Below are 13,749 nucleotides of genomic sequence, written 5' to 3' on the forward strand. Positions count from 1 at the left end.
CCAGGCAGGAAGGTATTCAGCTTCCACTTGCTGAGCTTATCAGTGCTGCTGGTCTTGCACAAAGAGAATAGCAGTCTCTGCTGTCTTACTGAACATAAGCCTTATGAATATGACAGGTATGCAGGTGTGAACCATTTTTTAAACCCAGTCAGGGCTTTCTGGTTTTTGCTGTGTTAGAATAAGCTTTGTGTCTAGAAGCAGCAAAACGTATAGAGCAAATATGTTGGAATTTTTCCTGTTATTCACACTTTTCACAAACTTTGCAGCGGCCATTCTATTTGCCGTTATTGTAGTTACGATTCGTATTGTGGGCACTAGGTCATGGTTTTGGAAAAAAAAAAATCGTTATAATGTATCTCTCATTTCCTAATGTTCTTGAGTGTATTTTTCCTTAATGAAAGAGGGTTTAGGGTTACCCTTACCTATACTTGTGATGTTATATTTGATTTATAGATACCTGAAACACATCTCTCTCAAATATCGCCCAGTGGGTTGAGGGATGGTTGCAATCCAACTGGTTATATGTCCCAGGTTGGCACATTGACTGAGTCTTTAGTCTTTAAAACTGGACTGTGTGTTGTAGAGTAATCTAGAAAAGATATGGTTCACCTAGTCCAATTGTAAGATTGGTGAATACATATTGTTGACGCTTGACATGCAGATAAATCTGCAAGTTGTCTGCATAGGAATGAAACAACAGTTCCTTGTCTGGGGTGATTTTGAACATTGACTTAATCACCAAATAAAAGTGGGTGAAGTAGGGAATTTTAGGGAGCCGCGCCCTCCCCTTTAATTGCAATTAGCCGGGTCTGGTGGCTCAGTGGACTAATCCGTCTACTGCGGGGGCCTATGTTTGACCTCATGGTCACAGGTTCAAATCCCAGCGGGTCCACTCAGCCTTTCATCCATCTGAGGTCAATAAAATGAGTACCATTGAGTTGGGTAACAACAAACATCTGTTATTCAGCGCCAAGATACCCGTAGTGATGAACGTGTGCTTTACAAATACACATGTTATGTGATGAATTGAAAGTGAACACAATGTGTTATTCCCATTAAGAATAACTGAAACCACTTAATGCTTCCAACACTGTACTTTGGTGGCTCAGCAAGAGTCAAATGCCCACCATATCGAATGAGAAAAGTTTAAAGTCATTTTTAAAAGAATAAGCGCCAGGCCCAACATTTTTTTCAGAAGCCCACGGCTGGCGCTATTAAAGATCTGCGTGCTGAATACCACGGCTGGGTAGTCATGATTCCATCTCATGCTTCTTTAATCCATCATCAGACACTCACATGTACTTTATCTCATTTGTGCAGGTTTCTTTTCCATCCCTACTTTCTCCCTTTGTCACTGTTTTCCATCTCCCTTTACCTCCTACTTTCCCCATTTAATGTTGTTCTCAGTCTTGTTTCGGATCAAAGTCTTCTGAGGAAAAATAAGTGCCGGTCTCCAAAAATAAGTGTTTCAGGTCCCATCTACAACCACTGGCTCAAATTAAGCATTTTCCTGTACTATGACTGATGAAGTGCGGGTCAAATATGCGGAATTCCAACAGAAATGTGCAATGCCTTTTTGCGGAATCATTGGATGCATACCTACAGCATTCCAGATGCCCTTCATACCAGTGTTTTTCTTCACAATACACTTCAAAATGAGTGCTCTAAAGTTGCTCCACATTTTAGGCTGAAGTGATAACTTCTCCCTCATGTGGTTCCCTGGCAGTAGATCTCAGACCTTGACTATTTCCTGATAAGCTACACAGAGCAGCCTGTAAACCAATCAACTTCTGCACCTGCAATTTGTTGCTTTGTTTAGATCAATGGAAACAAAAAAGCGGTGGCTGGAATGCTTGGATTAATCTCAGACACTTTTATGTACTTGGGCCACATCCTAGTCAATTGCTTTTTCCAAACATGCCACATCAGACAGAACTAGCCATATGCAACCCAGCCTTGGTTCTGTACCAGAAGGGACACTCCAGCCCGAATTGCCCGCCTAGGTCCCTCTGACTGGGAACACAAGCAACCGCCAGAGCAGGTTCAGCATAGATGGGTCTCGTAGGTGCGGCTTGAGTCCTATGGCGCTGTAAGCACGGGGCCCACGTTGACCCTTTTCTGTTTTACTCTGCTAGCACTCTGAAATGTCCTTCTATGACAGCAAAGCCCCCTCTTTTTTCAAGTGCAACATATGTACCAGAAAATATATTATTTTGTAACACAATAGTCATTGTCTTTTTCAGACCATTTTGCGTGACATCCTACGCTTCCTGATGGTGTACGTCGTGTTTCTCTTCGGCTTTGCGGCAGGTGAGGATTGTCTTCAGACAACAGATTTAAAATGTTAATGCTTGCACTTTATAGCCTCCTTCTGGGCATGCTACTGCTCCGTGTGTCCCCCAGTCTATCTAGTCAGCTACAGAATACATCAGCGAGAAAAACAGGGAGGAACACAGAAGGCGAGAATGAGAAAGGGGAGAGATGAATATGAAAAGGGAGTGGTAGACAGAAAAATACAGAGAGAGGATCTTCTTGGGAATATAAGGCGAGGAAGCGATACATTGGAAGAAGTGGGGCAAAGAGGGAAATAAGGCAATGGAATAAGGGAGAATCAAAAAGCTAGAGAGAGAGAAAACAAAACAATAATGTAATAGGTAAGAGAAGAAATAAAGAGAGAAAGAGAGGGTGGAGGAGAACAAAAGGGAGAAAGAGGGGGAGAAGTAGAGAGAGAGGGATGAACAGAGGGATAGAAGGTGATAGCAAGATGGATAAAGGAAAGAAGCAAAGCTGGAAAAGGAAAACATGATGCAGACAAAACGGTTGCAAGGTTAAATAAGGACATAAAGTGAAAGAGAGGAAGAGCAAGAGAGAAAGGAGAAGATAAAGAAAAAAGAAACGGGAAGGGGTGAAAAAACAGAGAACACAAAGGTTGGAAGGCAAGAGAAGGGTAGAGAGATAGGAAAGGGAGAGAGAAGAGACACTGGGAGAGACAGGGAGATCTGCATTCTGCTAGAAGAAATCACAAAATCAGCACTAACATCAGCAGAGTACTTGTTAGGTTGTTTCATCTTCATTAACCCAACACCTGTGAATCCACAACGCCTGTTAACCAATAAAGCATACATTAATTTATCTAAATTGAACTTAATTAATTTTAAGAGAAAGAAACACAATCAAACTGACAACAAACGCATATCAAACATTCAAAAACATACAAATACCTACACGCTGCACAGATACATATGCTCCAGCGCACACAGAATACATGGAAATGCAAACATGCCCTGGCCACAGCACCTCTCATTTCCACTTGTTAGTGACTGACGCCCATAGCATAACTTCTCTTGTTTCAGCTCTAGTTACGTTGACTGGTGAGCCACCTGCAGAAGCGAATAACGTGACCACTACAGAGGGTAGTGAAGACTCCCAAGGCCGTGGCACCTACGGTGGTCTCTACATCGCCTCCTTGGAGCTCTTCAAGTTCACCATCGGCATGGGCGACCTGGAGTTCAACGAGAACCTGAAGTTCAAGCACTTCTTCATGTTCTTGCTCATCCTCTATGTGGTGTTGACCTACGTCCTGCTGCTGAATATGCTGATCGCCCTCATGAGTGAAACGGTCAACAAAATCTCCAGTGAGAGCGAGAGTATCTGGAAGCTTCAGGTGAGTTTTGCAGCAACAATCTTGCGTTGGAATAGCTTGGAAGTTGTCAAGAGAGCAGCTTCTCATTTGAAATCTCTCTAGGAGGATAGGTTAGGCTCTTTTTCTGTATCTATCACCAACATTACCTTTGGAGCCAATGGATTCTAGCAAACCTTTCAGCAAGTATTGAATGGAAGCGAGTGCCAATTGTGCATGTCTCAGCCTACTGCAGAGGTAGATTTATGTGTGGCTATTGAGTAGTAGTGATGGGCTCCCACAGTTCGACGAAAACATCCTATCAAGCCTCTCCTTTAAGCCTTAATCCTTTGCAACGTTTTTTGCCCGAATAACCAGTGACCCCTATGTTTTAATTTTCCAAGTTTTAGTTTTAACATATTTCTAGTCATAAATATAAATTTACAAAATATTTGTGTGAGGTTATATTTTATCTTCCAAACTCAATTCTTAACAAAATTGAGAAACAACTGGAAAGAGTGCTTGTCACTGAAATTACCAGAGGGGTGCAATAGGGAAGATACATTTCAGTGCCTAATGAGCCTTGGCAAAGCCAATAGGTCTGGGCTTGTCAACGTGGCCCGATGGTTATTTTTTAATAATATTTTCATTGCAAAAATAAAAACGTATTTGCATTAGAAAAAAAAAAAACATATTCCATAGTTTTAATGGAACATTACAGGTGATTCCTAGCAAGCAGGTGTATAAATATTTTTGTAGTTTTAATACACATCACAAAGGATCCTTTAGTCTTACTGGTGTAACAGAGATAATACTGGCATTACTATAACCCATAGATATAGTTTAAATATATGAGGATGACTAATAAATAGCAAACACTAAAGAATAAAGAATGGAAAGAAAAATCATTGACAAGGTAAAGTATTGGCCCACCAGCCATGCCACTGAAGCAAGTACACTTATTTTCAGGCTGATCTACATGTGTGATCCGCGAAAAACGGTATTCGCTGTTCAAGAGAGCGAATGACGGAAGTATTCTCTTGTTACAGGTGGTTGGTTGTAGGGAACAGGGCTCCAAAGAAATCCACAAACTATTTATTGCTCAGGTATTGAAAATACAGTGCTTGTGAGGTAGGGAGCTCCACCCCACTTCCCAATATGTGATCAAGTATCAGTTGTCTTTTCCTTTTATTCCTGTGTGATCTTTTGTTCAGTTGTAATAATCTTTAGCCAGTCCTATTTGCAGGGGCGGCTGATGACATTTGAAAGTGGTGAGACGTAAAATGATTGGCATACTGCACCATAGCAAGCAAGCGACCCCGAACAACCTTAGGGGGGTTTGGGGTGGTTCTCCCCCCGAGAAAAGTTTGAAAAAAGAAAGGAAAAATGGTGCATTTTCAAGCAAATTTGAGAAAGCAGGAAGGTTAATAAAGCAATTGTGAAAGTGCAGTTATTACATTAATAAAGAGATGTCATATAACATAGGTAGCTGCTTATTCAGTATAACCACAGAGCTTCATAACAGACTTCGAGATACAATGCATTTCTGAGTACCTCACTCACACATGTTTTTTATTTAACAAACAACTAAACTGGTCGCAAAGTAGCAGCTTTCAACATATTGTTTACTTTTTGGGGGTGGGAGGAGGGGTGTATTCATTGGATGATGTCATTGTAGGCCTAAAAACCCAACCTTACGGCATCACATAAATGCGCATTCTAGAATGCATAGTCTAAGCACACAGCCTGCCACTAGTGCGCATTGTAGCACATTTCAGAAGTCCAGGGTGTTACTTGAAAAACATTTTGAGTGCAGAGCGGTGTCTGATGGGTTTTGTAGAGATGTCTGGTCAGTCATTTATGTGAGTTTTTTTTTGCCAGACTGGATATATAGAACAGGATTTTAAATTTTAGCTTGAGTACACATTTTAGAACACTGAATATGCCTGATCAGCATTAGGAAAACTTTTATTTAATGTTCCCCCAATGTACTTTGGAATAGAATGAGTATATTCCAGGTGTTCCGATCCGGGGGCCCCAAATTATATTTGGACCAAAAGCTGATGTTGAAAAATAAGTCTCCAAAAATGCATTCCCGGGCCCCACTACCTGCACAAATCAAGCACTGGCCAGAGGATATTTTACTGACCCTGTGTTGTAAATAAACACCTGCCTACTGGCTGAGCTCCTGGAATTGGCTAAAACAAAATGGTGGCAAAGAATTAAGATGACACCCGCCTGGAAGACCTGGGCCGTCCGCAGTGATTTCAACTAATTCAGCAGGATATTATGGTGAAAGAATGGCCGGATAGAAGCACTCAAGCCGGATCCCAAAGATGCCCATTTCACTGAGGAGGGTGCCTCATTACTTTCCACCTCTCATCGAGCTGACAACATCTAAGGCTTTTGTGTTTTTTCACCCGGCACCTCATGTTTTTTTAATCCATCAGAGCTAGCCTTTCAGTTGTAGAGCACGAGGTCATCGTTTTCCTTCACATCATAATCTGGTTTGCATACTAACGTCTGGATGCATATGAATAATTTGCCATTGGCCGTGGAACAGAAGGCAGCGTTTTAACGCACGTGGACGGCTATGCTCTCTGATTGCCTTGACCCCCCCTACCCCGCTCTATCAGACCTTTGAACTCACTAAACGGTTGAACTGATGCTTGGAGCATCAGTGCTTCCCTTTAGCGTGCTTGCAATATCAAAACGGACAGTTAGCATGATTTCTTGTTCATTTTGCTTTACACTCGCCTTTCCCGTGAAATGAGATTGGCTGGCACCCCTAACAGGTCAGAAAAAAGAAGACTTCTGTTATCAACGTCAACAGTTAACATGGGTTGTATCTAGGGGTGGGCGGAATTAGCAGAAGTGCCTTTTGCAAAATATCGCGAAACGGCACAAAATCTCCGCGATCTCGCGATATTTCGCGTGATCGCGGAGATTAGTGCTTCCGCCTTCCGGTTGGAGTTTTTCGTGACAGGAGCATCGTGCCAGAATGAATCCTGCCCTGCATATTTACCCAAGAAGATGCCACCGTTTTGTGCAATACCTCTACTCAACTGGAGTACTTTCTACTGGCTAATCAGTAAGTGCTACCTCGTTGGGTAAATGTATAGTGCTTTTGCTGCGTAAAGGGCCAGAAGAGTTGTCTAGAGTGCCCATGTGTGTCTGTGACGTTGCCACGGCGCCCACGGCCCCGGGGTCCCTCGAGTCAGCTGTCCATCATAGTGGGGGAAATGGCGGGAAGACGTTGCCCACCGCTGGTGTGTGGGGCGGGGCCAAATGAGCAGTGCTTCCATGCAGTTCACATGCCTCTTGTTTAAGGGTCAGAGCAGTGTCTCTGAGGCAGACAAGGAGAAGGAACCGCCTTGGCACAGGAACTACACACTCGAGAAAATGAAGGATGCAAAGACCACCATCAAGGACTACAGCGTTCATTTCACGGTGGAAATGGGGAGAAGGCACATCTGCTTAACCACGCTCACGAATTCTACACGAGGATTGCGCCCGAGAAAATGAAGGATGCAAACACCACCATCAAGTATATCAGCCAACATTTCAGGGTGGAAATGGGGAGAAGGCACATCTGCTTAACCATGCTCACGAATTCTACACGAGGATTGCGCTCGAGAAAATGAAGGATGCAAACACCACCATCAAGTATATCAGCTAACATTTCAGGGTGGAAATGGGGAGAAGGGACATCTGCTTAACCACGCTCACGAATTCCACACGAGGATTGCGCTCGAGAAAATGAAGGATGAAAGACCGCCATCAAGGATTACAGCGTTCATTTCACGGTGGAAATGGGGAGAAGGCACATCTGCTTAACCACGCTCACGAATTCTACACGAGGATTGCGCTCGAGAAAATGAAGGATGCAAACACCACCATCAAGTATATCAGCTAACATTTCAGGGTGGAAATGGGGAGAAGGGACATCTGCTTAACCACGCTCACGAATTCTACATGAGGATTGCGCTCGAGAAAATGAAGGAGGCAAACACCACCATCAAGTATATCAGCTAACATTTCAGGGTGGAAATGGGGAGAAGGGACATCTGGTTAACCACGCTCACGAATTCTACACGAGGATTGCGCTCGAGAAAATGAAGGATGCAAACACCACCATCAAGTATATCAGCTAATATTTCAGGGTGGAAACGGGTAGGTGGCACATCTGCTAAGCCACCTCCACGCTCCCAAATGTTTTGTGCTGATTAATGCGTTACTGAATTTGAGCTTCAACTCGGGCCCCTGCTTAGTGCTTTATTTAATTTCCGTTCCCTCGCGGATCGCGGAAATTTTGACATTGTCGCAATTTCCGCCAGCGGAACGGAAATTGTCGTCCACCCCTAGTTGTATCGCTGCTGAAGTGCTTTTTTTAATCCGAATATTGTCAAGTCCAGAGTGCTGGGAATTGCTTAAAATAAGGTTTCCTTCTTGTTATCTGATACTTATGAAAATAATGAGGGTGCAGGTAGCTCCTCCATGCCAAATGGTGAACTCATATTGCTGTCCCGGTGCATGCCAGAAAATTTGTTTTTAGGTCTGCTACTAAATCACTTCACATCAATAAATAATACGGGGGCGTGCGCCGTGGCCAGATGCAGCACCGGCCCGGGTCACAGTCAGGGAGCCCCTGCCCGACTCAACAAGTAACTTACTTGTGTTGTTGTTCCAACTTCCAACTATTCACGAACAGAATCAACAGATAGATTATTAGCGAAATTAGCAAAATCCACGAGCGAGCAGTAGACTCTGACTGTATAAGAGACACCGGCACGAGGTCCGTCTGTGTGGTGCGACTGCGACTCGTGTGGCACGGTGACGTGCCGAGCCAGACGCTGCGACGACAGCCTAGGAAATGGCCAATCACTACTGCATGGCTTCACATAAGCCACAGTGATTGGCCAAAGTGCGGCAGTGCCACCACCCACATGCGACAAGCCACCATATCCATATGCCGCTGCCTGCCCGGCCTCAGGCTCTGGCTGCGCGGTCTCTCAGCCAATCCTGGCGCTTTTAATGCAGCGCCACTGCTCCAGGATTGGCTAAGGGGCATGGTTACTCCTCGCCCATTAGGCCTCGTGTCCCTCGCCAGTTGCTACTACCGGGAAGGTGCTACTGTGCGGCGTGTGCACATGTTTGGGCTGGTCATAAAAATGACCAGCCCAAAAACGGACATGCGCACTGCTGCTGCACTGCTGCGCTATAGTGCCGCGCTCATTCAAGCTGCCACAGCCCCGCCCCCCACCCCTTCAGCGCCGTCCGATTGAGCCGGGCTTGTCCCGGTAGCAGTTCAGCGAGACTGCGCTGCGGCAAGATTACTTTGTTAACTTTCTTACTGAATTAAATTTTGGCGTGACCCATGACCGTCGACCATATGGCTTAGTGGGGCAAATCCCTAACGCCCCAATGGCTGCACCGCCCCTGCCTATTTGACTGTTAATAGTCCCCACGGGCCAGCGTCACAGAAGCCACTCCGTACATGGGACACACACGTACTCGCTGCAATTCAGACAGAGAGAGACCCGGCAGACCAGTGAGCTGATGAGATTTGGGCATATTTAACTGGTTTTCTGAGGCTATGGGTTATTGTTTTGTGGGGCAATATGCAGAAAAAATAATCAGATGTTACATATGACTTTCCCAAAGAAAACGGGTAAAGGCTGAAATTGACTCCGTAACTGTGGAGTTTTAAACTGAGAATATACTCACTCATTGAAAATTATCAACGGGAGATTGACTGTCTTAAAATAAGAAAGATAAGAGGATTGGAATAAACTACCATGACAATTGCGGGACGGAAGTACAACTGACTATAAGGTATGTCAGCCCCAGGGTTAATATTCTGATTTTGGATGTTTAGCAATTGGATTTATTTCATTCAATATTTTGCTTTGAAGCTGTGGGCTGGGCTCCTTATTTCATCTTTTTGCAATAGGATTTTCTCGAAAGAAGATGTAGGTTTTGCATTATACTTACTTATTCTTTTACTGCAGTATAAGAATAGGCACATTCATGCAATAGAATTTATGGTGGATACTATCATTATTCTCATTTTATTTGAGGCACATGAAGAGGAAACACAAGGAAAAATACTTGTATTAAAGTATTGTCACCCGCAATACATTGTACGAATCTAATATGCCATAGAAAAGGAGGCATAACTATCATATGCACTAACCATTTGATTGGCACAGACGTTCGTTTAAATATGAAAAAGAGACTCTCTTAAGATCATGAAACTAGTCTACATTTGCACTAGTGTCCAAGACTGGCACGTACTTTACATTATGCGCATGGGTTTCCACTAATTGAACACCGCTGAGATTTTAAACTTGGATGATGTTCAACAAAGAAGTCACGATATTGGTATAGAAATGACACACAAATATAATGTAATACATTTCAACATAATGTGTTTTTCTGTACTTTTTTAGCCCTGAGGAAGTCGCAGAACATTTCCCATTGAGTGACTAAACACGTGTTGGCTTTTTGTGGCTGAACAAAAGACCACAAATGAATAAAAGGAAAAGACAACTGATAACTTTTGATTGCTGTTTATGTTATTACATGTGGGCATGTGCCGGAGGATTTCTGGTGTACAATGACAGAAGAAGACTCACCATTGCTGTGTGAATAACAGCTGAAGAGACCAATGGATAAAGACGGCTGACCCAAAGCCTCTATGTTTATGGGGTATATCAACAACAACCGGCGATAATTATCTCTAAGCGCACTTAGCGCTAGGATAATTATCGCCGGCTAGCGTGAATTTTTATTGCTGAGATAGCGTGCTATTAGCAACGCTTATCTCAATAGCGATAAAAATCCACACGCTAACAGGCTAACGTGACATTATCGCTGGAAACCCAGCGATAATCTCATGTTACCTTGTTGATAGGGACAGGCAAACTTAGCCATGATATCCTCCTTCCATAGGATATCGAGGCTAAGTCAGAAAAATACCAGACGTAAAAAAGCAGCGTTAACCGCGGTTAGCGCTGCTTTTTTTGTCTCTAACAGGGTTAGCGACATTCTTGATAATAGGAGAAATGTCGCTTAGCGACATTTCTCCTATTATTTTACTCTGGAACGCCCCCTTTGCATCTCATTAGAGATGCAAGGGGAAGCGTAGAGTAAAAGGGTGCTAACATGCAAATTTGCATGTTTGCACCCTGTTGTTGATAGGGCGCTAGTTTTATCTCTCCTTTTTTGGCTTTTAAAGCCAAAAAAGCAGAGATAAAGCCCTTGTTGATATGCCCCTATGTTTTTTATGTATGTATGTATTTCTATCCATGAATTTTCTGAAGACATGAGGGTGGAGAGACAGATAAAGTTGTCAGTAGAGAGACCTGAAAAGGCATGTTGAGAAGGCAGGAAACCAGAAATTACGGTGAACGTTGAGAAGAAAAGCGTTGAGGGAGCACATAATCCAAGGTATTCTATCTGTTTAATTCCTGCCTTCTTCAACCCAACTATTGTTAATCAGACTTTCTTTCTTAGAGAGCTATGACTATCCTCGACATCGAGAAGAACTTGCCACAGTTCCTGCGGGACAGGATGAGGTCTGGGATTGATATAAAGGTGGGCAAGACTCCTGATGGGAAAATCGATGAAAGAAGATGTTTTAGGTAAATAGCAAAAGGCTATCCATGGAGATGGGCAGCAGTTTATTTGTACCACCCTACTGGCAAACCGATAAATGTAAAATGTAAATGTAGTGCATTTATATAGGGCTCCACATACCGAAAAGGGTCTCTCAGGCACTGTGCACATACTGCTGTGGAACCCTTCCTGGCCTTTCCCTGTGAAGTGCCCACTTCTGGGCACCCCCAAGGTGAAGCCAGGCATCCTAGCGCTGTTGTGGAGATTAAGCAAGCTATTGCCCAGAGTTGCAGAGTGGGACCCATGATTAGAATAGGCACTGAGGCGAGAATTATCGGGTCTGGGGAAATTGAGCCCAAGACCCACCGAGGCAGGAATTGAACCCTGGTCCAGGCCAGACTTCTGCATCAGGGTCTGCTGCTCTAACCATTGGGCCACACTTCTCCACAGAATCCAAAAATGAACCAATAAAATATTTGGCACTGAAGTGCTCAGTTACTTAAAATCAACACCTGCATTTTCAAGTTGCAACCATTCTTTTAAGACACTGTTTGTGGTAGGGCAGTGCTCCTGGAGTGGGCATAATTATATATTTCATTATTGTGACAAAGTTTCCCAGCTGTAAATTTATTGCATGCATGCACTTAACAAGACTACATTAGCTCCAATCGCACATTCAGTTTTAATGAAAAAAAAAGGTAAATCACTATTTAGTTTCAGCATTTTGGTGCCACATCACCACTTGGGCAAAATATTTTATTTGTAATGTTTCACTGAGGTATGCCTGCACAGAATTGCTTACATTATACCTGCACATTGACCAAATCAATTCGGGAGTGTTTTTTCACCTCTGTGCTTGAGCTTTTAAAAAATAAAGCTTAAGGTTTCTCTTTTTTAAGACATTCTTCATTGGATTTTGTACAGTAAGACAGTCGAACATAATAGAACAAAACAATTTTAGGACCAAAGTCCAAGAAGAGGAATAAGATGTGCAACCCCATAATACTCCCCTATTCCCAACTCCACACTCCCCACAAGTCTCCCACCCTCTCCCCTGATCTTGTTAGTGGTCGCGTGAATAAGAAGCTCTTGTGTGTTTATGGGGGCAGCCGTTAGCTTCATACACCGGTTTCTCCATATTCATGCAGCGGTCTAACCCTTAACGCCACTCCTCCAGGGAAGGGGGATGATTGGCTTTCTATTATTGGGCGATGTCATACTTCGCCACCATGAGCCCCCGCCAAAGCAGTGTTCATTTATGGCGAGCCATCTAAGTCTGAGCGAATGTTTAGGAATACTAACTTTGGGTCTAATAGTATTGTTCATCCCAGAACGAACCCAAACAGGAAAGGATCCGGTCCCAATCATACATCTGAAGCAAGTAGAGGCTTGGTTTACCCCCATCCTCAACAGCATATGCTGCCTGAAGTATACTTATGTAGATACTTCAGTTGTCTACAACAGGCGATGCCTGTTGTAGCTGCCAAGTGGTGTGGGGCCTCCCCGGCCTCCACCCACTTTTTGCCAGTAAGCGTGTCTACATACCACTCTCAGGCTGAAAGAAGAGCTCCAAAGGGGTCTGTTGCGTGGTGCGTCAATGTACAGCAGAGTGTGTCACTTTGTGGTTAGTCAATTCGTCCATAATTAGTTTTGCCTCCAAGGTCTGTTTGGTTTGCTATGTATGGCATCAGGGCATGCCTAAGTTGTAAATAACAATAAAATTGGCTATGGTGTAATGCGAGCTGTCTTTGTAGGGTCTTGTAAAATGTAAGTATCATGCCCTTTATTAGGTCTCTTAGAGTAGCGATACCAATGGCATCCCAGCCCAGAACTCCATCCATTGTAGCCACTTGTATCAATGTATCCCCTTGCCACAGTGGGGTTTGTTCTGTCAGTGTGCTGAGTCATCCCAGACATTTCAGGGATGACTTCTACATCTGAATTACCACCTGAGATGCCAGTGGGAGTTTCAATTGTACTTCACCTCCACATACTAGATGTTGGACCGTAGCGCCTTGGAATGCCCATTTTTCGGCCGCTTAGGGAGGTTCTCTCTGGGTGTTGTACCACAATACCATAAGGTTTTTCAACCACATGTACTCACACAAACTATACATTTGTTTAAATTACTTCCAGGGCTATGTATTGGTGCAACCCTGCAGCAATATCTTAATGCAGCATGAAAATACAATGAAATATAACAAGATATTTTCACACTTTTATCATTTGTATGGCATTTTGTTTCATTTCTCAAATGGTCAAACATAAATCACCTAACACAAATCAAGGAAATGTTGGCCTGAACTTACTGTCATTAATTATCTACAATTTATTTTTACATTTCCTATTACTGCCCAATTACTTATAGACTCTCTTCATTATTGGGATATCCAGTTAGGGTACAGAATCCTATCTTACTGATTTTTTGGAATGAGTTAGACCCGCTGAAGCATACTCTTTACAGGAAATATTTTTTATATTATATTTTTGATCAAAAAAAGTATTTACGA

General features: G+C 43.3%; 1 protein-coding gene across 1 annotated transcript in view; it reads left to right on the plus strand.

Moving 5' to 3' along the window:
- Window positions 1-13,749, plus strand: part of LOC146858394 (transient receptor potential cation channel subfamily V member 1-like) — a 536,776-nt gene that overhangs the window by 445,371 nt on the left and 77,656 nt on the right. Inside the window, 3 exon segments of the mRNA XM_085649314.1 lie at window positions 2,244-2,310; window positions 3,354-3,664; window positions 11,138-11,265. Of these exon segments, the coding sequence (XP_085505440.1) occupies window positions 2,244-2,310; window positions 3,354-3,664; window positions 11,138-11,265 (506 nt within the window).

This window comes from Triturus cristatus, chromosome 3_2, assembly GCF_964204655.1.
Source record: "Triturus cristatus chromosome 3_2, aTriCri1.1, whole genome shotgun sequence".
In the NCBI taxonomy this organism is placed as follows: Eukaryota; Metazoa; Chordata; class Amphibia; order Caudata; family Salamandridae; genus Triturus; species Triturus cristatus.